The sequence below is a fragment of the Choloepus didactylus genome, chromosome 21 (genome assembly GCF_015220235.1).
Source record: "Choloepus didactylus isolate mChoDid1 chromosome 21, mChoDid1.pri, whole genome shotgun sequence".
NCBI lineage: Eukaryota > Metazoa > Chordata > Mammalia > Pilosa > Megalonychidae > Choloepus > Choloepus didactylus.
Genome location: NC_051327.1, coordinates 44,626,912 through 44,653,296, shown reverse-complemented (window position 1 = coordinate 44,653,296; position 26,385 = coordinate 44,626,912). Strand labels below are relative to the sequence as shown.

The 26,385-nt window shown below is 42.9% G+C and overlaps 2 protein-coding genes across 10 annotated transcripts in view; one reads left to right on the top strand and one right to left on the bottom strand.

Moving 5' to 3' along the window:
* Nucleotides 1-4,112, bottom strand: part of MARF1 (meiosis regulator and mRNA stability factor 1) — a 38,943-nt gene extending 34,831 nt beyond the window's left edge. For 6 of the 9 annotated variants that reach the window (XM_037814272.1, XM_037814276.1, XM_037814279.1 and 3 more), the window contains exons 1-2: nucleotides 4,090-4,112; nucleotides 442-643 (exon numbers count right to left, since the gene is read on the bottom strand). In XM_037814272.1, the coding sequence (XP_037670200.1) occupies nucleotides 442-585 (144 nt within the window). In that variant the 5' untranslated portion in view covers nucleotides 586-643; nucleotides 4,090-4,112. Of the gene's footprint in view, nucleotides 1-441; nucleotides 644-3,500; nucleotides 3,520-3,961; nucleotides 4,065-4,089 lie in introns of those variants that run through there. The other 3 variants (XM_037814281.1, XM_037814273.1, XM_037814274.1) reach the window with 3 other exon arrangements.
* Nucleotides 4,113-8,122: 4,010 nt separating this feature from the next.
* NDE1 (nudE neurodevelopment protein 1) overlaps nucleotides 8,123-26,385 on the top strand; it is a 48,234-nt gene continuing 29,971 nt past the window's right edge. The window contains exons 1-4 of the mRNA XM_037814944.1: nucleotides 8,123-8,236; nucleotides 15,679-15,808; nucleotides 17,802-17,955; nucleotides 22,850-22,998. Of these exons, the coding sequence (XP_037670872.1) occupies nucleotides 15,723-15,808; nucleotides 17,802-17,955; nucleotides 22,850-22,998 (389 nt within the window). The 5' untranslated portion in view covers nucleotides 8,123-8,236; nucleotides 15,679-15,722. The remainder of the gene's footprint in view (nucleotides 8,237-15,678; nucleotides 15,809-17,801; nucleotides 17,956-22,849; nucleotides 22,999-26,385) is intronic.

Here is a 26,385-nt window from a genome sequence, read left to right as displayed (position 1 = left end):
CTACAAACATACTTAAATATACGAGAAATCTTCAACAGAAAAAGACCATTAATGAGTCTCATCACTCGTTTCTAGATTACCAGACTCAAAACTCAGAAGGCTGCCGTAAAATGAAATTTATTTTGTGCTTTCCTCTTATGTTACTATATGACACGAATTTTATCTTTGGAATCTGGAACTATAAAGAGAAACAAATCTTCCCAAGATTTCAACATTAAATATTTAAAGCATCTACTATTACTTAGAGTGGAAATACAGGAGTTTAAAAAGTATGCTCTCAGGGAGTTGGGAATTACAATAATACGCTACAAAGGGCAACACAAAGAGGATGCACAGGAAAACGGCACAGACTCCAGGGAGTGGGACTGCTCCAGACCAAACACACTGCTCATCTATCACAAACAGGAATTTACTATATCCCTTAGTCTTGCACATAGTTACCGTTTGGGGACTAAGTGGCAACGTCTGCTCAGGACGAGAAAAGCAATTAGAGAATTTCCAAAGCCATGGCTTAGCATCATTATCTTGTTGAAGCCATCCAAGTGTTCTACTGCAGGAGTTCTCAGTTCCGTTTCCTTCCATCATACAGCCATACAAAATGGTTCAACATTCTTTCATCTTTCTTTTCTTTCATTCTTCCCCCCTGTTAAGAATAAGGAATATTTTGATGTTATTTCTTTGCACAAGTAAAAATTTTTTAATTTATTAAAAAGTGAGCCTGCAACTATATTTATGTTGCATGGTTCCCAACTCAAATCTTAATGAACTAAAGTAGTGTGGATATCAAAGCAGGTTAGTAAAATTTGGCAAAGTAAATTGACTGTTTACTCTTGAACTCTAATTGTAGCCATCTGAGTTTTTAAAAAATCTATAATCTTCCATTCCTCTTGTCCCATAGCTCTTTAAATAAACATGAACTCTGGATGAGTCCTATTTCTTGTCTATAAACAGTCATGCTTGAGAGAAGTAGACAAATCTTGGCCACTGCATATTCCTGAGTGAGACCTCCCTTCACTCAGCTGGAGTCAACCTCCTCAGGCTCTGAATAAACTTTTTCTATATTCTTTTCAGCTATTTTCCCTCAAGACTCTACTTATGAGAATCAAAAAGTTAACTAAAGAGGGCATCTGATTTTAGTAAAAGAACAACCACTATGTCCTCATTACCAATTGTGTAAGGTTTTTAAATTTATTTAAGAGCAACCTAACCCATTGTGTCTTTGATATGAGCATGAAAGGGCCAAATTAAGTGACCTCTGTGGACTTTGAATTTGATTCTGCTACAGAACAAACTGAACCAATTTCTTGGTTTACTTATTATGAAAGTACAATCTGATATACCACCAAAAATCTAACAACTAGAGAAGTCTCGAGTCTCAGATGTGCTATATCCACTCTAGCACAACAACACTCTCAAAAGTCTTAAGCAGTACAAGGAAGGCAGCTCAAATCAACCATACCCATTGGGCTTGGGGCAGTCTGAAATGGAGGAAAACTGAACCTCAATTCCAAGTCCTGGCCACATATTTCAACAACTGCCTACTCTTTCCTACAATTGGCCAATCTAAGGTGATTAATTTCATTATCTCACAAATTTCAGCTAGGCACAAAGAATTTATTTTAGCTCTATCACTGGTAAGAAGCTCTTTTTGAAGGATTTGTAACATCTATACAGCAGCGGGAGGGGAGAGGCAACTTTATATGGTTGTACAATATCTTGTATGTGCAATATCTAAAATTTAGAAGAACTTATTATATAAAGCAGGAGTTGGAAAACTGTGGCCTGCAACCTAAAACTGGCCCACTGCCTATATTTAAATGGGCTGCAAACCAAGCAAGAATTTTACATTTTTAAATGGTTTGAAAAAAAAAAACAAAAGATGACTATTTCATGACATAAGAAAATGACAGAAAATTCAAATTTCAGTGTCCATAAATAAAGTTTTATTGGGACATAGGCACACATTCATTTAAGAGTCATTTAAGAGTCCATTTGTGGTGCTTTTGCACCACAAATGCAGAGTTGAGTATCTGCAAGAGACTATATGGCCCACAAGACCTAAAGTATTTACTATCTGACCTTTTACAAAACTTCATTAGACTACTATTTTCTCCTATATAAAATGTGGCTAACTTCTCTGAGGGAAAAAAAAAAAAACCAACATTCCTCAGGGAAAAAAAATTAGATAAATGGACCCCAGTGTTTTTTCACCATTGTATCCCCTGTGCCTGTACCTGCTACATAGTAAATACTAAACAAATATTTGATGAATGAGAGCATGACTGAACATGACAGTTACCTACTATACCCTGTTGGGAGTGGTTAATTTGGAGACAGAAGTTGGAGTTAACAGTTCCATATTGATGGTAAATTTTGGTACTTGCTTTTCCTACTAAATATGTCTTATATCCCCCAACAAGTTCCCCTTGAGTTCATAAGATGTTCACGATATATGCAAATTCAATATGCTTTCTCAAACCCAGTTCCATTTCACTTTTCAAGGCCAAATTCTGAAAGTAAACTAATATTTTGTGGTATAATATAGTTTATGGTATAATATAGTTTCTGGTATAATATAGTTTATGGTATAATATAATTTACAAAGCATTTTTATTCAACATTTATTCCCCTCATTCAGCAAGTATTTACTTAGTATTTACTTTGTAGCAGGTCCTTGCTTGGCACAAAGGATACAATGATTAAAAAAAAAAAAGACAATGGGATCCATTTATTTTTTTTCTCAGTGTGGTTGTGCTGTAGATAGGGAGAATTTAGCCGCCTTTTAACTTTTATAACTTGCCCCAAATAACACTATTAGAAAATGAACAGAGCCAGGCTTGTTCACCTCTTTCCACCACACCAAGGTGCATCTGCTATTGCTAAACCCAAGCAACAGAAAGCATCGATTTATGGGCTGGCAACTTGTTAGTGGACTGTACCATGAAATTTTTGCAAATATTCCTGGGAATGCCACTAAGTAATTTAGGTAGCCAAAGCAAGCTCTGTTTGATTTGAGTGGGAGAGGACAGAAGCTGACCAGAGACTGTCTGCTTATAAGTCCTCAATTCAACCACTTCCTACCTGTGAAGCTTTGGGCAACTCATAACCTCTCTGAACCTCACTCAGATCCCATCTGTAAAATGGTCCTGATAACACTACCCCCTCATAGGGCTGTTGTTAAGATTAAATGAACAGCACTTAACAAACGGCCTTTCCTTAGCACCCAGTCTAGTTTGCAAACCCCTACTCCATCCCATTACCCTTTTTAAATAGCTCTTACATCTAAAATTATTTCATTTGATTACTTTTTTATTATGCCTCCCCCACTATAAACTCCATGACAATAGGGACTATGCTTTCTTATTCACTCGTTTCCCCTGAACCTAGCACAGTGCCTAGTACACATAAATAAACAACTGACGAACGAATGACGTGCTCAACAAATCTCTAGGAAGACCGTTTAGGTTTCCATTTCCCTGTATGACAAACAGAACATTTACCACTCAGAGGCTGGGAAGTCCAAAAGATACAAACGTCACTGGAAAGCCCTCGGTAATAACAGAAAGATGCTTGGGAAACTCCAAAAAGGTCTAACAGGACGTCGCGTTACAATTAGTAGTGGGAGTGGCTAAGCCCTAAGGCAACACAACACTGTCTGTCAAGCCAGAGGCTATATCGTAAGGGTTGCTGAAAGACCGAGAAGGATGCAAAACCTGCAGAGGTTTTGCAAAAACACCTGCCCTATTCTCCCTCTCTTAACCTGTTAACTGTGCACGCTCCTCAGGAAAGGCTGCTCCCCACAGTGAAGGGCCCGATAGGGAGCAGGGACACAGGTGCGGGCGAGGAGCCAACTACCTCCAAAAGGGAGCTGCGGCGCAGCAGCGACAGCCGCAAATGGCCCTAAACAGAAAACAACCCAACAAATTTGAAGGGGCCCAAGTAGCGGGTCCCCAGTTCTTACCCTCGAACTAGTCACCTACTCCCCAGCAATGGGCGGTGGACGGGGGTGCATTATTCCCCTCCAGCTCCGGTGGTCCCAGAGCTGCGGGGTAGTCTGAGACAAGTCCCTAAAGCTGACAGCCAACTCACCTCAGCCGTCGGCCCCACCTCCGCTCACATTCCGGCCCCGCCGCCTTCCCCCGCCCCCCCCAGACCCTTTGTTTTGATTCCCTACTCCGCAGCTCCCGCCGCCGCCGCCAAGCGCACCCTCCACTTCCGCTTCCGCACCGTACCGCCCCTGTCGCAAAACCGACGCCCTTCTCGACCCTCGCTCCGCCCCTTCCTCCGCCCTTCCCCTACCGTCGCGTCCTCTCCGCGCGGGGTGTGCTGGGAACCCCGGGGGGGGCGGGGCCTCGCGGCCCTGCAGCCTCGTCAGGCTCAGTCCCCTCCCGGTAAATCCCTAAATAGGGACCTTCCTGGGGGGCGACCCTGGCTTTTTTGGCGAAAACCCCCAGTTGAAGGAAGCCTTCTTCCGGGCTTAACGTTGTGGAGTCGGAGGGATCCCTCAAGCGGAGACTTGGGGAGTTTGTGAGGTGGAACCGGAGGAAAACCTGTCAATCGGAATTTTAATAGAATTTTACTTAGTCTTTTGCGGGAAGGCGATTTAAACGGGATTTCAGTGAACTCTATCCCTTTGGCTTTTTACTCTTGTCTCATCACGTGACGATCCTACTTTATTTATTTATTTATTTTTAAAAAATAAGTGGCGCATATTCCACAGCATCCTTAACCTAGTGCGACCTGGTGGTGACTGGAGAGAAAAATAACCGCAAACCAAGCTTTCCGCGAAGTCCTTCGGGCGGACAACGTGTGCAAAGACTAATTTGGATATTGTCGCCAACAATTAAGACGTCCTCGATAACTTAATTTTTAAAAGTCCTGGTCCAGAGGTCGTTACAAATGAATACAACTTTTCCAACGACGGGTTACGCGAGCCAAAAGGAGAAATTATAGTTGCAAAAGGCTTGGGAAACCAATAATTATTTGCATTTTAGATGGTTAGAAATACCACCTGTTTTATTTTTATTGTATGTGTGTATTCTTTCATAGTCTTCACTTTTATCTGAAAAATTTTAAGACTCAATGAGCCAAATGGTCATTTCTGAAACTGCCAGCTGCTCACTATTGCCTGATGCAAATTAGGAGAAAAACAAGGCACGTATCTAAATTTAGACACCGTTCAGGACAGGCTTTCTGAATACTGTTTAAAAGTTTATTTCTGAAAATTTCCAAGAAACAAGTTAACTTTGCAAAAGCATCCAGTAAGTAGAAAGTGCCGAAAGAGAACTTTCCCTCCTGAAGTCTCCAGCATGAGGCTAATAAGCAATCTGCATTAAATGAAGGAAATTTCTGGGGAAGCTACAGCATTCCTGTAGACATCCTTATAGACATACATTGTGAAGGGCAAGACCAAACACGTAGATGAGGAATCCTTTGTGCTTGTATTTAATTTTCCAGAAGGCAGATGACAAGTACACACATCTGCCTGCTTAGGTATTTATTATTGCTGAGTAAATAAATCTTCATTGTGTAGGTGTGTGGGTAGTATTTTACAAGTGGGAATTAGAACAAATGAGAAACAACCTTGTTTCTGGTGTTAGGTTCTTTTTTTCAAAGTATCAAACATGCTTTCCTTTATAGGTATTTTTCTTCCTTCTTTTCATTCCAGTTGAGTATCTCAGAACACAGAAGACTGTATTAACTGAAAATATTAAAAAGGAAACAAAGCAAATGTGGATTTTTTTAAATGGGCTTTAAAAAAAGATTTTAGTGACAAAACAGCAGATAATTTTGTTTGACTTGACTTGGCTTTCTTTAATCCAGAGGGGTGCCTGGTCTCAACAGATAAATACAATAAATGAAAAATCAGTCATACTAAATGCAAGGCTGTTGAAAGTATGCATTACAAATAATTTTTAAAGAAATGCAATTTTATTGTTTTCAATAAAAAAATTAATCCTAGGAAGAGTACAGCAGCTCTTAGAAGCAGACAATTAGAAATAGAAATAGAACTTGATGTTTGTGAAAGTGCTTTAAATTTTTTCTTAAGATGTATTTTCTTAAATATAGCACCTGTTAAACTTATTACTGTTTCTTTACTGGGCAAATTCTTTTATCAGAGAATAAAAGCACACTTCAGTTTACTCCTTGTCCAAATTATTACAGTCTCCACAGAGTTATTTTTTCTGTTTATGTGGCTACTTCAAGTACATTCGATTCAGCTCCTGAATTAACCAAGTTGGTACTAAAGGAGTTTTCCCCCAGCAACTTTTCTTCTGCCTATGTTAAATGTAGTGTTTCAAATTGATAAACTATGGTAGAAGGAAGAGAAACCAAGCTCTCTGTTCATATAAGCCTAAAACTACAAGGAAAACAAAATGAATTAAAAAAGAGAGGAAAAGGTTTTAAAATACTCCAAAATTTTCCTTTCTTTCTAAAGGTTTTACCCAATGACAAACCTATTTCCCTAAGCCTTATTCCTGAATAGGACTTTAATGATAAACATTTCAATCCCCTCTCCTTTTTCTTTATGGAAAATGAAGGAAATTGAGAACCAAATAGTTTAAATGACTTGACCAATGCCACTCAGTCAGGACTGACACCCCACCAATTCATGCTTCAGTTTCCTTATCTGTTAACTGGGAGATCAATCACTGTCTAGGAACCTTACAGAGTGGTGAGGGTCAAATAAAATTCAGAGGTTGAAAGCATTAGAACAAATAATTTGTCAAGCAGGATGCAAATGATTAGTTAGTCTTCGGCACCAGAATGGAAGTTTCCTGAATGACATTTTGGTACTTTCCTGAAACCTACTGATGTGGGTGCTGGAGTTCTCTTGTGTTTCTTTGAGCTTTTTCAGGAACTAGCAAGGAATCAAAACAAAGGAGAATTAGAGAAAGGTCATTTTTAACCGTGGCAAGGAGGAAGGAGGGCTCCTGTGAGAGTGGAGGGAGATGTCAGGGTAGCTAAAATCTCTTTGCCTCTATGGTAGTGGTGAAGAACATGGGTGTAGGAGTCAAACAGACTCACCTTTGAAGCCATTCTATTATTTACCAGTTGTGAGACCTAGGACAATTCAATTTAACCTCCCCACAACTTTGTTTTCTCATTCTAAAAATGGACACAATGAAAATGCCTTCCTGGGATTTTCATTATCTGGGTCACAGCTCCATTGTCACCTCCTTAGAGAGGACTTCCCTGACCCCTCCTTCATCCCTTTCTATCACATGACCTTGCTTTATTCCTAGCACTTATTAACATCTGAAATTATTTTACATTTTCTGTTTGTTGGTTTAGTCTTTCTCAACAGTTATTATAAGACGGTTGAAGACCCTTGGTTGACTTCTTCGCCACGCTGTAAGTGTGCCTTGTCTGTAAGAATGCTCAAGAAATACTTAAAGAACAATTAGGGTTGATGTGAGAATAAAATGAGCAAACCCATGTTGAGAAGTTGGTATTGTGCCTGACACAGAAAGCCATTTAAAAATCATGATCATTTATTTAACAGACATATATTGTACTTTGTGCCAGGGACTGGCCTAAACATTATACAAACACAGTTAACTTATTTAGTCCTCTACACAATCCTACCAGGTAGAATCCTATCATGAATCCAGTTTATAGATGAGGAAACTGAGTCACAGAGAAGTTATAATCTGTCCAAGATTATACACAAAATAAGTGGACCGGCTAAGAGTCAAAGCCAGGCGGGACCAAAGTCCTAAACACTAAGTGTTGCTGCCTCTGAAGAAGAAGATAATGATGTGAAGATTTTATTTTGCTGGTAAAGAGGTGGGAAGGACACAGGCATAGCTTCGTCTAAGAGGCTTGGATTTGGGAACGGCGCAAGAACGGGAAAATGCAATCGGTGTCAGGGGGCGGAGGCGTAATTAGCTAAAGTGCGTGGCCCACATGCCCCAATTCGTGACCCGGGTATCCAGGGAGCAGCCTGCAGCACTCCGAGAGCCGAGCAAGTACAGGATCCGAAGCCTGCGCGTCCTGGGCCCACTCCGGGCCAAGCCCGCCGCGTGGCGACACCGCGCCCAGGCCCTGGGAAAAAAGTTTCCAAACGGCGCTGCTCAGCGCTGATTGGCCGAGGCGGACGCGGTCCCGTGGGGCGACAGCCAATGCGCGGCGCCGGCTGGGATCGCCCAGGGCGGGGGCTGGAGGGACCCGGCCGTGCCGCCCTTCGCTGCTGCCGCCGCCTTGCGCGCCTCATCCCGGCTCTCCGAACCCGGTAAGTACGATCTGCAGCCGGCACGGGTCCGGTGGCCGCCCGGGAACCGCCACTCGCCGCCCGGACACTCCTCTGGCCGCCCCGGCGCCCGCCCACGCTCTCGTGACCCCCGGTCTCCGCCTTACGGGCCAGCCGCGCCCCTCGGTTGTGCAAGTTCCCGGGCGCCGGTGCTCGAAAATCCCAACTTCCCTGGCGCCTCCTCATTCCTTTCCGCCCTTCTGTCCCTCAGGCCCGGCTCCTCGCCCGTGCCAACTTTTTCTCCTTCTGCTCGTGTCTTTCCCAGACCCCGCCGCCCCTCCCTTCTCTCCTTGACTTCCTCGGTCCTCCCTCCTCGTCCCCAAGCCCCAACTGCCCGGCTCAGTCCTCCTTCCTTTCTCTCCCTTCCCCAGACTCCCCTCCTTGACTCCCCTTTGTCCCTCTGCTCCGTCCCCCAAATTCCCCTCTTGATTCCCCTCCTCTCTTTTCTGCTCGTCGTTCCCCGACAACCACTTTTCTCTGCTCCCCCTTTCCTCTCGCACCCTCCTCCCCAGTTCCTTCGCTTCCACCTCTGCCCCCGCCCTCACGCCCACTTCCCCAACCTGCTTTCACCCTGGAAGCAGGCCTTTTTCCAAACACCCCCCTCCCCTTTGCACCTCCCTCCCTTCGGAAACGTGTTTGGAACAGTTCCCTTCTCTCTGCTTTTCTCAAATCTCTACTGCAGGACGGTCAGATTTCCCCTGACAGCACTTTGGGGAAAGGATGAAAACGCTTATTCCAACAACTTGAATGCGGTGGTTCGGTTTCCTTGCCTCTCTGAGGTCATGGGAAACCCCGCCATCACCTTGACACAGCCTTTTGAGAAGCTGCATTATCTTCTCCAATCGTCTAGGGTTCTCTGCCTCCTGAGAGCCCGAGCTTCCCTGATTTCTTTGTCCAGGGTCTGTACAAGGTTGTCCCTCTTCCTTTCTACTTTTAGCCAGAGGCCTCTTTAACTTCCTTTCTGAAGAAATGGCCCCTGCAGCCTGCTGGGATGACATTTGCTGTTTTCTAGGCTATTTTGTCAGTGTGCTGTAGGATACCATGGCCTTTTAGGGCAGGGTTAGGGGGCTTTGAAGAGTGATTGGATCCCAGCTGTTTCCAGAGCCTCTTGTTGGCTGACAAACCCTCCTTCCCAACCAAACTGGTATCTAAAGAGTTTTGAAACTTGTCTTTCCTCTTAATGTGTCTTTTGTGTCTTAAAGGCAGATGATCTGTGCCCCTGAAGTCTCAGAGGCCTCTGATTTGTATATTTAATCCCATTTTGGGTAATAGTTTCTTAACTGGGCATATTCTGTTAGGATGTTATTTTTGTTTCCAAAGCCTGTTCCTTTGCCTTAGAACGTGTGAGCCAGAGATTGCACTCCCATTCCTCACAAGATTATTTCCCAGCACAATCACTGCTGTGTACAGAAAGTTTGCGCCTGCAGTTCGCCGAGTGCTGTGATGTAGGTGCTTTGTCCCTTCCTCTCCCAGCAGTACCTAGCGCTTAGTAGGTGTTGCGGAGATGTTTGAAAAGGGATAGGGAAAGGAGACTCACAGGAGGAAAAGTTCCTTCTCTGGTGTCTTGGTTTAGTAGAATAAGATTAGCCTGGAACAGTAGCTTTTCTGTCTTTTTTCCAAGTTTAAGCTTTTTAAAATTTCAAAGTAAAACATGCTTACTGTGGAATTTGTGCAGTAGAGAAGTGTGTCAAGCACAAGGTCTCATTTCACTGCTGGCTTCACCTCTGTTCTAGTACATCCTTCCAGACCCTTTTCTATTCTTGTATTCAGAGAGACAGAGACACAAGAATGCGATCCTTTCTTAACTTATCATGAACTTTCTTCCATATTGGTACATATAATTCTTCTTCTTAACAGCTGCATCATTTTCCAGTAGGTGCTCTGTTGGCATTTAGGTTTCTCCAGTTGTCCACATTAGTGAATGATGCTGTATGTCCTTAAGCATGTGTCCTTACGTGCCGTGCCTGCCTAAGTATTTTTGCAGATAGATCATAATAGACTTTGAGAGCAGAAAGACAGAAGTCAGACTTGCTGACTCTTGACTGATTTTGCCCCAGTGATGTCACTTCTGCAAAATGCAGAGCTTGTGTTACAAGGTAGTTGTTGGAGCTTGTGCTGACATTTGGCAACTTCTTTCTCTCCCTCCCTTCCCCTTAAGCTCTTCCTTTTGTTTTGATTGGGAAGGCTACTGGGTAGGGGTGGAGAGGGATGCTGAATTAAACTCCTGTACATTTGTATGGTCATTTAGCTCCTGGCTGTCTTCACTTGGAGGAAGGCTGGAAGAGATTACTTTTTTTTTTTCTGGTGTTTTGAAATCAGAGGTGTGTGTCTCAAGCGCTTTTGACATACTCTCCAGTTAGAATTGATTGTGGTATAAAACATGCAAAAGAAAAAAAAGGGTGAAGTATGCTTAGGCAAATTTTTGTAGAGGGTGCGTGCCTAATTTATGCACAGTAGATACTTTTTGAACCACTCAGCCCATTGGTTTTGTTCTTCCTTGCGTTCCATAGCACATATATTTGAGGTGCCCATTGGAGCTGCTGGGGCATGATGGCATGATGGTGTATTCAGAGTGCAGGGGAGGAGGCCTGCCAACCCAGAGGTGCCTGTAGGGAACAGGCGGGTAGAATAAAAGCTTGCAGTATCTCTTTTTAAGATGCTGGGTGCAAAGCTGTGTACACTGCAATCAAGCATTAACACCTGCTTTTATAGTGCCTTTTAAAAGACTAGGTAGCTTGCTGGCAACGCAGGATATGACTCCCGGGGATGAATCTGGACCTGGCATCGTGGGATTGAGAACATCTTCTTGACCGAAAGGGGGATGCGAAATGAAACAAAATAAAGTTTCTGTGGCTGTGAGATTTCAAATGGAGTCGAGAAATCACTCTGGTGGACATTCTTACGCATTATATAGATAACACATTTTAAGTTTTAATATATTGAAATAGCTAGAAGTAAATACCTGAAACTACCAAACTCCAACCCAGTAGCCTGGACTCTTGAAGATGATTGTATAACAGTGTAGCTTACAATGGGTGACAGTGTGATTGTGAAAACCCTGTGGATCACACTCACTTTATCCAGTGTATGGATGGATGAGGAGAAAAATGGGGACAAAAACTAAATGAAAAATAGGGTGGGATTGGGGGGGGTGATCTGGGTTTTTTTTTTTTTTTTTTTTATTCTTATTCTGATTCTTTCTGGTGTAAGAAAAATGTTAAAAAATAGATTGGGGTGATGAATGCACAACTATAAGATGGTACTGTGAACAGTTGATTGTACACCATGGGTAATTGTATGGTAAATGTGAATATTTCTCAATAAAACTGAATTAAAAAAAAAAAAGACTAGGTGGGCCACACAAAATGAGTGAATCTGACCTACAGTCAGTCAGTTTGCAACCCCTGGGAGACCTTGGACTTGAATTCAGAAACCCCTGTCCTTCGGTTCTGGTTCACCTTTGCAGCCTACTTGCATGTTTGGGGATGGCCAAGACATACGACCGTTTTGTTCTAGCTTCTGCTCCAGCTCGGAGTGATTGCCGTGCCTCCCTGCCTCTTACAGTGGTATGGCTTATAGAGGATAGTGTTGTTTGAAAATAATTTATTACATTCCCAGCACAGTGCAAAGAGAAGGTGATGATAAATTCAGTAAATGATGCTGGAAGAAGGGACCCTTTGCAAAGTTATCTTGTCTGTTTCTTGGGACAGAGAGTAGCGCATATTAGAACTTTCTGAGACATTTTTTCAAATGGCAAAGGAAATATCTTAACTTTTTAAGATTGCCGTTTCATAACAAAGTAAATTTCAGCCTTTATTTCTTCTCTCTTTGCCTCTAGCTTATTTTTTTTTTCCTCTTCCCTAAGGACTGTGTTTAAAAAGCAGGGACTTTTGGTTTAAATGCCATGCCTGTGGTTTTTGGCCTTTAGTTGAAGGAGTGGGGGATTGTGCAGGCTGGAACATAAGTCCAGGTCTCTGGTTAGTTTCTTGCCAGTCCTTGAGGTACAAAACCAGATCCCTGTCATCAGCCTGGCTGTAATTAGAGCCTCTCCCACAATGGAAGCTCCGCCTAAAACATCTCAGATTCATTTCTTTCCTGAGGATTAAGTTTTAAACCTCACTGGCCAAGATAACAGTGTTTTCTTGCTTTTCTAAAACTCCTCTGTCATGATTGAACAGGAGGAGGGTTATTAAATCCAATAACGGTATCAGATATCCTTACCATGGAAACCTGGGAGGGAGTTGGTTTTCAACATGATATCCTCTTTCCCCAACCCCTACCCATTAACCTGATGCTCTCAGGTGCTGGTGGAGAAAGGGTTAGGAACCACTGTTCAGATTGCCCCATCAGTTCTCTCTGATAACCTTCTTAGGGATATATGGATGTAAACCAGCCTTCAGAGGGTCTCGTTCCTTCTTTGGGCCTTTGCATCTTGCCCTTCCCCTTCCAGCTCTCGAGCAAGCTTTGTCTTCCCCTATTTTCATTCATTCAACAAGTGCTTTTTTTTTTTCAGTGTCTTTTATATGCCAAGCACTGTTCTAGGTATTGAGGATAAAAAAGCAAGACAGAAAGTCCCTAAACTCAGAAACGTACATTCAAGGGGGAAACGTAAACAAAAACAAAACTCCTGAAGTGGTGAAATAGTGTGAAATGCTCTGAATCAAACAAGGCAGGGTTAATGTGGTAGAACAGGGCTAGAGGGGGGATTAAATGGGATATTCAAATAAAGTCTTCAGGGGAGGACCTTTCAGCTGAGATCTGAATGGCAAGAAGGAAACCTGCCCAGCAAAGTTCTGGGGGGGAGGGGGGAGGAACATTCCAGGCAGTGAGAGCAGCAGGGACAAAGGGCCTGAGGCAAGCTTGGTGTGTTCAAGGAACAGAAAGAAGGCAGTGTGATTGAGCATAAGCAAGTGGCGGGGAGAAGGGTAGGAAATGAGTAGGCAGGTAACTGGCAGTTCCTAATTCCATAGGTCCTCACCCTCCCGTACAAGGCCAGAGCTGTACCCTGATTGGCCCTGCTTGTATTACTCCCATCCCTGTCATTGGCTCAGCTTGGGTCAGGCCTTTCCCTCTCATTGGCTCAGCTTGGGTCAGGCCCATCTTTCTCATTGGCTTATCAGGGGTCAGGCTCGTCCCTTAGCCAATCCCTGTTGCTAGAGCTATGACTGGTCATGTTCCTTCTCCCAGATGCAGAGTATGGTGTCAATTGAACCACGTGGAGTGAGAGTAGAGTTGGTGCCCCCCAGTGGGAATATTGTGATGCTGTTACAGGAAGATTGCAAAATGAATGCTGGACTGGAACAATCAGCAGCTTTCTACTACATCCAGCTTCTTTGCTTTGATCAAGCATTCAGAGAAACTGTTCCCCAGAAGGGATGATGGGTGGGAAAATTTCATGTGTTCTTAGAATTAGGGAAGGGAGAAAAATTAGGGAGAGAAAATGGTTATGTCTTGCCAGGTGATAGGTTGTGTCCTTCTGTTGTCCCCAGGGATACACCCCAGACTGTGAGCTCCTTTGAGGGAAGAGAGGGACCCTGAGACATCTTATTTGACTCCCAAATGACCTTTTGACAAGCTCAGAGCTTTAAATAAACTCAGAAAATAAGCTGTTACACTTAGTGAGGCTCTATCAGCAGGTAGTCTACAAACTACTAACCCGATGTTTCATAGAGATTTGCTTCCCTAACCTCTGCTCCTAACATCTCAAAGTTCTCACTGCCAAGGCGCTTACTGCCCACCCCACTCTAGTTGTTGCCTAATTTATCCCCTTCTCTTCTCACCCTGAATTCCCCAAATTCAGTTTACTTCCTCTTTCTCGCCTCCCAATTACTCCTCCATCCAGTTTATTCCTTCCCCCTCCTCTTCTGTTGAAACTATTCTTGCTCAGATCATCAGGGCCTGGCATTTTGCCCAAGTCTCATGGCTATTTTTCAGTTCTTCTCTTACCAGCTTTTCTGTTGCATTGATGATACTGTGGCATGATCCCTTTTTTACCTTGAAACCATCTACTCCCAGCTCAGCTCATTCCTTCTGGTTCTCCTCTCTCTCACTTTGGCTCTTCTCTGCCTCCCTCGATTGCTGTTTCTTTCTTTGTCCACCTTTCAAATGTTGTTGATGCTTAGAGTTTCAGTAAATAGTCCTCATTAGATTCTCTACTGGTTCTGTCACCAGAAAAAAGGAACCAGTTGTAAACTCAGAACTCCCAAATTTGTTTCACTAGCCCAGACTTCACTCCAGAGTTCAGATCCAGTATTGCAAATGGATGTATCATGGATATGCCAAACTAAAAATGTCCAAAGCTGGGTTCATTGTCTTCCACTCTAAATGGTATTCTTCTGGTATTCTCTACATCTGATGATGAGGATGGTAGCAGCACCTACCTAGTTGTATAAGCTAGAATCTCTGCAGATGTCCTTGCCTTTTTTCCCCCCTTCCTCCTCTCATTTAATGTAATATATCATCAAATCCTGGCAGTTTGGGCTCTTAAATATTTTTGCAATCCATTTCTCCCTCCTCCATCCTCATTCCCACTTCTGAATTCAGGCCACTTTCCTTCCTTTCCTGGATTACCATAAGAGTGCCTGCCTTAAACCTTGTCCCTCCCAACCCTTCCATGGCCACCATGTGATCTATTTTAGCAATCACTCTCTTCGTCAAAATCCTCCAGTGGCTCATCATTGCCTCTAAATTCCTTAATGTGCCATAAAAGCCCTTTGTGATTTAGCCCTGTGTTTTATTCTCTTTTCCTACCCCTCCTCAACCTTAAACCTAAGCAAGCCAGACTACTTCCAGCTCCTCCTGCAAGCCTGGCTGTTTGCACCTTCTCACATGTTGTCTTTCCCCACCATTCACCTATCCACACCTCTGTATTCTTTTGGCTGCAGCTCATATATAACCTCTTCCAGGAAACCTTCTTTGACTCTTAGTTTGAATTTGGGACTCCCTAAATTCCTTGTGCGGCAGTGGAAATATTTATTATCTTGATTGTCGTGAAGATTTCTCAGGTGAATACGTATGTCAAAACTCATCAAATTGTAACTCTAAATTAATGCCATTTATGGTATGTTAATACCCTGTGCATATTTCTAGCGCTACACTCACCATGCAGTTTTATAATAATTTACATGCAACTCTCCCCCACCAGACTGTGAGCTCCCTTGAGGGAAGGAAGGGACCTTAAAGACATTGTATTTGGACCTCTAGATCCTATAGTAGGTGCTCAATAAATATTTCTGGAGTGATGTATATAATCTTTGATATTAATCCATATATTTTAACAGGCTGTATATTATGTTTGGTTTTGGTGTTATAGTTTTTGGCAACATTTTATCATTTAATCTAGCATAAAGTTCAGGGACTTTTGTCTATCAAAGATGAACAGTTTAACCAAATGTGGATAATGATATTAAAACTTTTTCTCCTAGACACCATGCCACAAGAAGAGTAGATCTCTTCCCCCATTCTCACAATGGAGGACTCGGGAAAGAAGACTTTCAGCTCTGAGGAGGAAGAAGCTAACTATTGGAAAGATCTGGCTATGACCTACAAGCAGAGGTCAGTTCTCCAAAATGCACCCTGCTTTTTCTTAACTGTAATCACAGCAGCAACCCTTTATTGAGGCCTTATGAGATGCCAGGCACTGTGAAGGGCTTAACGTACAGTATCTTGGTTAAACTCAGGGCCACCTCATGAAGAAACTAGCATTAACCTATTTACAGATGAGGAATCTGAGCCTCAGTGAAGGCAAATGACTTGCCCAAGGTCTCACAGTCAGTAAAAGGGGCTCCTAACCATCATGTTATGCTGCTTCCCATCTTCTTGTCTGGTAGGGTTTTATCACTTACTAGATTCCATATCCTGTCAGTCTTTAGCATATGAGGGAAGAACTTTTTCCTGTGCCCAGCAAAAGGTGTTGTTGTAGATTTTATTTTCTTTTTGAAGCCACCGTTTCAGAGCCTGTATCTGGGAGTAGTGGTTTTGTGCATGTGTGTGTGTGTGTGCATGAGTATGGGTGTGCAGATGTGTATGTGAAGGTGTGTGTTATGTATGTGTGTACACACGTGTGTGTGGTGTTTAGCATTGTTTCTTTTTATTTCTTATGGACTCTTACAATCTTCACTTGGAGGTCTTATTCAAGTTCCATTTGGTTCCTTTGTGCTTTTTTTTTAAAATTCTGTTTTATTGAGATATATTCACATACCATACAGTCATCCATGGTGTACAATCAACTATTCACACTATGATCATATAGTTGTGCATTCATCACCCTAATCTATTTTTGAACATTTTCCTTACACCAGAAAGAATCAGAATAAGAATAAAAAATAAAAGTAAAAAAGAACACCCAAATCATCCCCCCTGTCCCACCCTATTTTTCATTTAGTTTTTGTCCCCATTTTTCTACTCATCCATCCATACACTGGATAAAGGGAGTGTGATCCAGAGGGTTTTCACAGTCACACTGTTACCCCTTGTAAGCTACATTGTTATACAATCATCTTCAAGAGTGAAGGCTACTGGGTTGGAGTTTGATAGTTTCAGGTATTTACTTCTATCTATTCCAATACATTAAAACCTAAAGAGGGTTATCTATATAGTGCGTAAGAACGTCCACCAGAGTGACCTCTTGACTCCATTTGAAATCTCTCAGCCACTGAAGCTTTATTTCATTTCATTTCACGTCCCCCTTTTGGTCAAGAAGATGTTTTTAATCCCACGATGCTGGGTTCAGATTCATCCCTGGGAGTCATATCCTGCATTGACAGGGAGATTTACACCCTGGGAGTCAGGTCCCACATAGGGGGAAGGGCAGTGAGATCACCTGCCAAGGAGGCTTAGCTAGAGAGAGAGAGAGGGCCACATCTGAGCAACAAAGAGGCACTTAAGGGGAGACTCTTAGGCACAATTATAAGCAGGTTGAGCCTCTCCTTTGCAGTAACAAGCTTCCTAGGGGCCAGTCCCAAGACAGAGGGCTCAGCATGTCAAGCATATCAGTCCCCAATTTGAGAACATCAGCAACAATCCAGGTGAGAAAGTCCAACATAGTTCCTTTGTTCTTAATCTAATTTAAAGATAATTCAGGGGTGGTCTTTATTTTATTTATTTATTTATTTTTTAATTCCTTTGATTTTAAGGATTGAGAAACCAGGAATGGGTGTTTAGGATGGAGCAGGGTCAGTTTTTAGTGAGATGATAAAGGGACATTCAGATTATTTCTGATTTCTGGATATAGACCCATAAATAAATCTGCAGAGGATATAAAATCCAAAGTATATTCACTACATATTGGGCTAAAAAAAATGCACATTGAATGAATAAGTGAACAGTGAATTAGAGTCAGGTAAACCTGGGTTCAGGTCCCAGCTCTGCTTCTGACTAATCAGGTGACCTTGACGCAAGACTTTCATTTTGTCTAACCTACATCCTCTCATCTGCAAAATGGGGATGATGATAGATTCTGCCTCAAAAGTAGTCAAATAAAGAGGTGATCCATGTAAAACAGCAGCACAGTGCACTTAGTGATTGATGTTTGGGAATTCTGCTGTAGGGCAGAGAATACGCAAGAGGAACTCCGAGAATTCCAAGAGGGAAGTCGAGAATATGAAGCCGAATTGGAGACGCAGTTGCAACAAATCGAAACTAGGAACAGGGATCTCCTGTCAGAAAATAACCGCCTTCGCATGGAGCTAGAAACCATCAAGGTGAAGGGGGTCAGAAGGGAATGTACACGGGGATGGACAGGGCTCCGCCGTCGACGTGGCATGTGGGATTGGAAGAAGGAGGTCCACAGAGGGTGGGTCTGTGCCCGGGACTCACTCACCCCATAGGCCTGGGGGGCGGGTGTGGTAGTTGAGCTCTTCATGCAGGGGATGGGGGAACTGGGTGAAGTGAGTCACACACGCGTCCCCCCAACCTTTCTTGGTTGCCTGTAACAATTCCACCAGGCACGTAAAAGGTAGGCATTTTTAGGATATGGAGTGTTGCTAAAATTGCTGGTGATTGTAAGGTCCAGAGTTAGGCTGTCCAGTATGACAGCCCCTTGTTATAGGTGGTTGTTTAAATTAATTCAAATAAAATTAGGATTCGGTTCCTCAATCACACTAGCCACATTTCAAGTGCTCAGTAACCATGGGGCTAGTGGGTGTCATTTTTGGGAAGAGGGGCTGTAGGATATGTCCACCATTGCAGAAAGGTCTATTGGGCAGTGCTGGTCTAGAGCAGATTTCTCTGCCTAGACACTGTTGACATTTGGGGCTGGATGATCCTTTGTTGTTGGCAGATGTCCTGTGCATTGTAGGATGCTTAGCAGCATCTTTGGCCTCTATCCACTAGATGCCAGAGACACCTCCCCACCCCACCCCCAGAGTTGTGACAACCAGAATGTTTCCAGACATGGCCAAGATTCTGGAGAACTGCTCCTTTAAAGGGGCTTGGCAGTGAATCACTAAGTAACACTGTACTTTGAGACTGTGGCTCTCAGCCCTTGCCACCAACCATTGTCACCATTAAACCATTGACATTAAACATGCCTGAGCCCTCCCCCATCCTGCACTGGGATTTCATTTTCTCAGTAAGTCTGGATAGGGCCCTGGCATGTCTGTGCATCTTTTTTTTTTTTTTTCTTTAAATAAAGCTCACCAGGCAACTTTTGCTGTGCACCTGGAGGAAAGAGCCAAGGCCTACAGCATGTGCACCTGTGGCTAGGTGTGATGGATGGTGCAAAATGAGATATGCTCCTTGCCCTCCAGAGCTCTGTGGGGAAGACAGACCTAACACCAATGAGGCAGGGAGGGAAATGCCTCTGAATTCAGTAGTACTGACTGTGAGAGTCTTTGAGCAGAGGGAGAAGGATCTTCAGAAAGAAGCTGGAAAAGGCTTCATGGAGGAGCTGCGAGGGACTTGAGCTGGCGTGTGGAAGTCAGGTGTGTGTGTCTGTGTGAGGGGAGCCAGCTCTGTGGCCCAGAGGGGCTGATGAAGCGCTAAACTGCTGAGCACATCTTTGGAGCCTGGGAACTCGTGGGACCAACGAATGGATTAGCGATTGGAGGATGAGGCGAGGTGGAGGAAAGGCTGAAGACCCTGAAGGCTGAGCAGCTGTGTGGGAGAGCAGAGACCACAGACTGGCCATCCACGGTTAGTCTGCCCATAGATGATATAGGCTTGGCCTGTAGTGATTTTATTTCCACATTTTATTATGAAACTTTTCTAACACACAGCATAGTTGACAGAGTTTTACAGTGAATACCTGTATATCCAGCATCTAGGCTCTACCACTAATAATTTGCTGTGCTTGCTTTTTAATATATATCATCAGTATTAGTGATTCTGTTTCTAGGGAAACAGAACCAACAAGAGGTATCTGTAAATATAAAATTTTATAAAAGTATCTCACGCAGCTGTGGGGATGCACGAGTCCAAATTCCGTAGGGTAGGATGCACGAGCCCAGCTTACATAGAGCAGGATGCACAAGTCCAGATTCCGTAGGACAGGCAGCAAACTGGCAAGTCCGATGAAGGCATTCAATGAACTCCTCAGGAGACGCTGGCTAGCTGAAGAAGTGAAGGTTCTCTTTCTCCCTTAAAAGTCTTCAACTGATTGGATTAAATCCAGCTGACAGAATTCGAAGGCATGCCCTTCATTGGTGTAATCAGTCACAGGTGCAGTCAAATGACTGATGACTTAATAAACCAGCCACAAATGTCCTTGCAGTAATGGTCAGGCCAGAGCTTGCTTGACCAGACACCTGGACACCATCACGTGGCAAGCTGACACATGAACCTAACCATCACATCATCCATCCATCAGTAAATCTTATTTTTTGGTGCATTTCAAAGAAAACTACTGTCATCTGTATACTTCCCTCTAAATACTTCAGTATTCTTATAAACTAAGAGTTCAGTATTTGTTGACAGTTTTTTGATAGTCAAATTTACACCTTTAAAGTGCCTTTAGTATTTAATGTCAACATATAAACTTTGTGCGGCTTCCTGTAACAGTCTGGATTTCTGACTTCATTTGGAGAATTGGAAGATCTGGCCACACCAGGGCTGCATTCTTCCACAGCAACAAAAAGCAGGGTTGTGGTTGCTTAGACGGAGTGAGTGTTCTGTAGTTTGCCACAGCCCCCCACAGCCCTGCCCCCATTTCCCCCACCCTGAGGTGGCTGACAGTCAGCTGCTGCTTTTCGCTCCACCTGGCCCTCTTCACTCATTTCATCAACAGTCCGACCCCCACAGGCGTTAGTGTTTGACCCCTGCCATGGGCAGAGAGGACTCATGGGAGCCCTTAAATTAAGGGGGACTCCGTGGTGGAAAGTTCTGTGGAAGGAAGATTAGTGGCATGAACGATAGTTTGGAGAGGATAAGAGACCTGTTGTGGATACTGTATAAGTCCCAAGCAATTATGAAGTAATGAATGGCCTCAAGACTGAACCCTTGAGCTTGCAGAAGACTTCTTCATTACAGCCACATGACAGGTGCCTGAGACCCAGAGCACGGCGTGTGGGAAGAAATAGAAGTACCTCGGAATAAAGAATACACTGCTACCAGCAAACATTTGTCAATCACCTAAGACAAACATATTCAACTGAGACGGACTTCTTGACAACTGGCTTATTCATCACAAGTTGAATAAGCAAGCCTGTAAGGGATCAGACAGAGCATCTATTGATGCTTCCGTCAGCTGACAGCATATTATAATTGGCTCCAAATGAAAGCACAACATTTTAGCAACAGCTTTTCATGTCCACAAGTTCAAAGGAGATTGTTTGAATCTATACACGGGTGGAACTGCATCCTCTCAGAACCCCTGTCTGAATTTAGATGAATGGCCCAGGATCCTGTGCCCTCTTTTTTATTTGGAGGTGTCACCAAATAAACGGTGTGAGGGATCGAAGCCACTCCTGGGAACTGACCGTGTGTCTGGCCTGGTCTGCCTCTGCTTGCCGGAGAGGAAATGCTTCCTCTCTGCTCACAGACAGGAAACTTGAGCACCAAGGGGGACCAAGCAACATGACCATGTGGAATGCCCCTTCTGTCCTCACCCTGTAAATAATCTGCTTGTTCTTTGGAAATTCTGCTCTCACGACAGCTCTTGCCAGGCCTCCGTGGCCTGGTCACCATTACATCACTCCCCAGCACGTCCAGACTGTTTTAAGCAATAGCTTTGTTTACACGATTGAGTAAAAGAGAGCACTTGCCTTTTGGGACTTTCAAAAAAAAAAAAAAAAAGTTAGGACTTCCTTGTGGGAAGTAAGCATATTCTTTCATATTTTATAGAATCTAGGAAGGGTGTTAGATGAAGGAAAGTCAAAAGAGGAGCAGAACTGAGTATGAGCGTGTGTTTTTGAAAACTGCGTGACCCTGGATTGAAATAGTTTTAGGCCAGTTTAGCATAATTGTGTTAAGAGCGCAAGCTCAAGTGGGCTAGCTTTGATCTTAGCTCAGTCATTTGCTACCACTTGACTTTGGGCTAAATAAGTCACTGAGCCTCAGTGTCCACATTTCTGAAATGGGATTAAATGAAATATCAAACGTAGTGCAACTTGGCCCAGAGGCTGGCACATAGTGAGCATGTGATAAGTATTAGCTGCTGCAAGTGGGCAACAGGGAATCATGGAAAAATCATCTGGATTGGTTTTTCGCTTTGGAGAGTGCTATCCAAATCACCCTAAGTTTCCTTTGGTAATTAATAACATTTTTTTCCTTATTATTATTATTTAAAAAAACAAACAACAGAACAAAACCCAGAGGTCAAAAAGTTCTTTATAAACTCCCTGATGCTGCAGGGGAGTATCCTGAATCAAAAAGTCAAACAGTTGTCAAACTCAGTACGCCATGCCCTCCTCATATTGTGAGACAGCAGCAAACAAAGTCATGGTGATTCTTGATATTCTCTTTGTAATTCAGTGATATCAAGTAGGTCAGTATCACTCTTGTGGATGAGGCTTCAAGAGGTTTATGTGGCTTTCTTGGGTTGGGTTCTTGGTTGCAAGTGACAGGACCAGATCTTGGATGCTTTAAGCAAAATGATTTCTATGAACATTGTTGGGGACTGCTTCGTGACTCACCCAGAGGTGGTAGGGACCAGGTGTGGGAGTGGGCAGGGGACAAGGGGCTCCGGAGGGCTGGGAAGTAGAAGCACTCAGGAACTCAGGATACTTGTTGGAACAGTGGCTTGGGATGTGATTGCTTTGACTGAATGCCACCTCTTCCCTCCATCGTCCTGTCACTTGCTTAAGATTCCAAGTCCAAGGACAGAAGCCTTGTCTTGGGCTTGCCTCATGGCAATGGAAGGAAACTGCAAGGGGAAGTCTGGAGCTTTCTCAGCACATGTGATGGGAGAAGTGGTCCCAGAAAGACTTCATAGTGATGGAGAGACGAATCCTCTAAAGAAATCAGAATGGGGGGGGGAGGGTGGAGCAAGGGTGAGGAAAGGATGCTCAGTGGCTAAAAATGACAGACGTCCACTACAGCAGAAGAGCACAGGGTTCAGGATTAACCTTCAGTATGTTTAAGGAGGTGACAGGAAAGAGCAATGAACATAGCTTGCCAGAAGTCTTAAGTCACTCACTCACGGTCAATTTTGTCCTTCAGGAGAAGTTTGAAATGCAGCATTCTGAGGGCTACCGGCAGATCTCAGCCTTAGAGGATGACCTCACCCAGACGAAAGCAATTAAAGATCAATTGCAGAAATATATCCGAGAGCTGGAACAAGCAAATGATGACTTGGAAAGAGCAAAACGGTACGTTGGGAAGGAGAAAAAAGGTTTTGGAGCATTTTTTTTTTTTTTTTTTTAATCATCATTTTATTGAGATATATTCACCTACCACGCAGTCATACAAAACAAATTGTACTTTCGATTGTTTACAGTACCATTACATAGTTGTACATTCATCACCTAAATCAATCCCTGACACCTTCATTAGCACACACACAAAAATAACAAGAATAATAATTAGAGTGAAAAAGAGCAATTGAAGTAAAAAAGAACACTGGGTACCTTTGTCTGTTTGTTTCCTTCCCCTACTTGTCTACACATCCATCCATAAACTAGACAAAGTGGAGTTTGGTCCTTATGGCTTTCCCAATCCCATTGTCACCCCTCATAAGCTACATTTTTATACAACTGTCTTCGAGATTCATGGGTTCTGGGTTGTAGTTTGATAGTTTCAGGTATCCACCACCAGCTACCCCAATTCTTTAGAACCTAAAAAGGGTTGTCTAAAGTGTGCGTAAGAGTGCCCACCAGAGTGATCTCTCGGCTCGTTTAGGAATCTCTCTGCGACTGAAGCTTATTTCATTTCCTTTCACATCCCCCTTTTGGTCAAGAAGATGTTCTCCGTCCCACGATGCTGGGTCTACATTCCTCCCCGGGAGTCATATTCCACGTTGCCAGGGAGATTCACTCCCCTGGGTGTCTGATCCCACGTAGGGGGGAGGGCAGTGATTTCACCTTTCAAGTTGGCTTAGCCAGAGAGAGAGGGCCACATCTGAGCAACAAAGAGGCATTCAGGAGGAGACTCTTAGGCACAAATATAGGGAGGCCTAGCCTCTCCTTTGCAGCAACCGTCTTCCCAAGGGTAAAACTTATGGTAGAGGGCTCAACCCATCAAACCACCAGTCCCATATGTCTGTGGTCATGTTAGCAACCATGGAGGTGCGGTAGGCGAATACCCCTGCATTCTCCACAGGCTCCTCAAGGGGGCACTACATCTTTTTTTTTTTCCTTGTTTTTCTTTCTTTTTTTTTTTTTTAACTTTCCCTTCTTTTTTAAATCAACTGTATGAAAAAAAAAGTTAAAAAGAAAACAAACATACAATAAAAGAACACTTCAAAGAGACCATAACAAGGGGGTAAGAAAAAGACAACTAACCTAAGATAACTGCTTAACTTCTAACATGTTCCTACTTTACCCCAAGAAAGTTACATAATATAGCAACATTTCTGTGAACTTGTTCCTACTATATCCATCAGAAATTAACAGACCATAGTCATTTCTGGGCATCCCCAGAATGTTAGCTTATCTGTTCTTCTTGGATTATTGTTCCTCCTTCCTTAATTGCTCTCTACTGCTAGTTCCCCTACATTCTACATTATAAACCATTTGTTTTACATTTTTCAAAGTTCACATTAGTGGTAGCATATAATATTTCTCTTTTTGTGCCTGGCTTATTTCGCTCAGCATTATGTCTTCAAGGTTCATCCATGTTGTCATATGTTTCACCAGATCGTTCCTTCTTACTGCCGCGTAGTATTCCATCGTGTGTATATACCACATTTTATTTATCCACTCATCTGTTGAAGGACATTTGGGTTGTTTCCATCTCTTGGCAATTGTGAATAATGCTGCTATGAACATTGGCGTGCAGATATCTGTTCGTGTCACTGCTTTCCGATCTGGGTATATACCGAGAAGTGCAATCGCTGGATCGAATGGTAGCTCTATATCTAGTTTTCTAAGGAACTGCCAGACTGACTTCCAGAGTGGCTGAACCATTATACAGTCCCACCAACAATGAATAAGAGTTCCAATTCCTCCACATCCCCTCCAGCATTTGTAGTTTCCTGTTTGTTTAATGGCAGCCATTCTAACCGGTGTTAGATGGTATCTCATTGTGGTCTTAATTTGCATCTCTCTAATAGCTAGTGAAGCTGAACATTTTTTCATGTGTTTCTTGGCCATTTGTATTTCCTCTTCAGAGAACTGTCTTTTCGTATCTTTTGCCCATTTTATAATTGGGCTGTCTGTACTATTGTCATTGAGTTGTAGGATTTCTTTGTATATGCAAGATATCAGTCTTCTGTCAGATACATGGTTTCCAAAAATTTTTTCCCATTGAGTTGGCTGCCTCTTTACCTTTTTGAGAAATTCCTTTGAGGTGCAGAAACTTCTAAGCTTGAGGAGTTCCCATTTATCTATTTTCTCTTTTGTTGCTTGTGCTTTGGGTGTAAAGTCTAGGAAGTGGCCGCCTAATACAAGGTCTTGAAGATGTTTTCCTACATTATCTTCTAGGAGTTTTATGGTACTTTCTTTTATATTGAGATCTTTGGTCCATTTTGAGTTAATTTTTGTGTAGGGGGTGAGGTAGGGGTCCTCTTTCATTCTTTTGGATATGGATATCCAACTCTCCCAGCCCCATTTGTTGAAAAGACCATTATGGCTCAGTTCAGTGACTTTGGGGGCCTTATCAAAGATCAGTCGGCCATAGATCTGAGGGTCTATCTCTGAATTCTCAATTCGATTCCATTGATCTATATGTCTATCTTTGTGCCAGTACCATGCTGTTTTGGCAACTGTGGCTTTATAATAAGCTTCAAAGTCAGGCAGTGTAAGTCCTCCCACTTCGTTTTTCTTTTTTAGAGTGTCTTTAGCAATTCGAGGCATCTTCCCTTTCCAAATAAATTTGATAACTAGCTTTTCCAAGTCTGCAAAGTAGGTTGTTGGAATTTTGATTGGGATTGCATTGAATCTGTAGATGAGTTTGGGTAGAATTGACATCTTAATGACATTTAGCCTTCCTATCCATGAACATGGAATATTTTTCCATCTTTTAAGGTCCCCTTCTATTTCTTTTAGTAGAGTTATGTAGTTTTCTTTGTATAGGTCTTTTACATCTTTGGTTAAGTTTATTCCTAGGTACTTGATTTTTTTAGTTGCTATTGAAAATGGTATCTTTTTCTTGAGTGTTTCTTCAGTTTGTTCATTTCTAGCATATAGAAACATTACTGACTTATGTGCATTAATCTTGTATCCCGCTACTTTGCTAAATTTGTTGATTAGCTCTAGTAGCTGTATCGTCGATTTCTCAGGGTTTTCTAGATATAAGATCATATCGTCTGCAAACAATGACAGTTTTACTTCTTCTTTTCCAATTTGGATGCCTTTTATTTCTTTGTCTTGCCGGATTGCCCTGGCTAGCACTTCCAGCACAATGTTGAATAACAGTGGTGACAGCGGGCATCCTTGTCTTGTTCCTGATCTTAGAGGGAAGGCTTTCAGTCTCTCACCATTGAGTACTATGCTGGCTGTGGGTTTTTCATATACGCTCTTTATCATGTTGAGGAAGTTTCCTTCAATTCCTACCTTTTGAAGTGTTTTTATCAAAAAGGGATGTTGGATTTTGTCAAA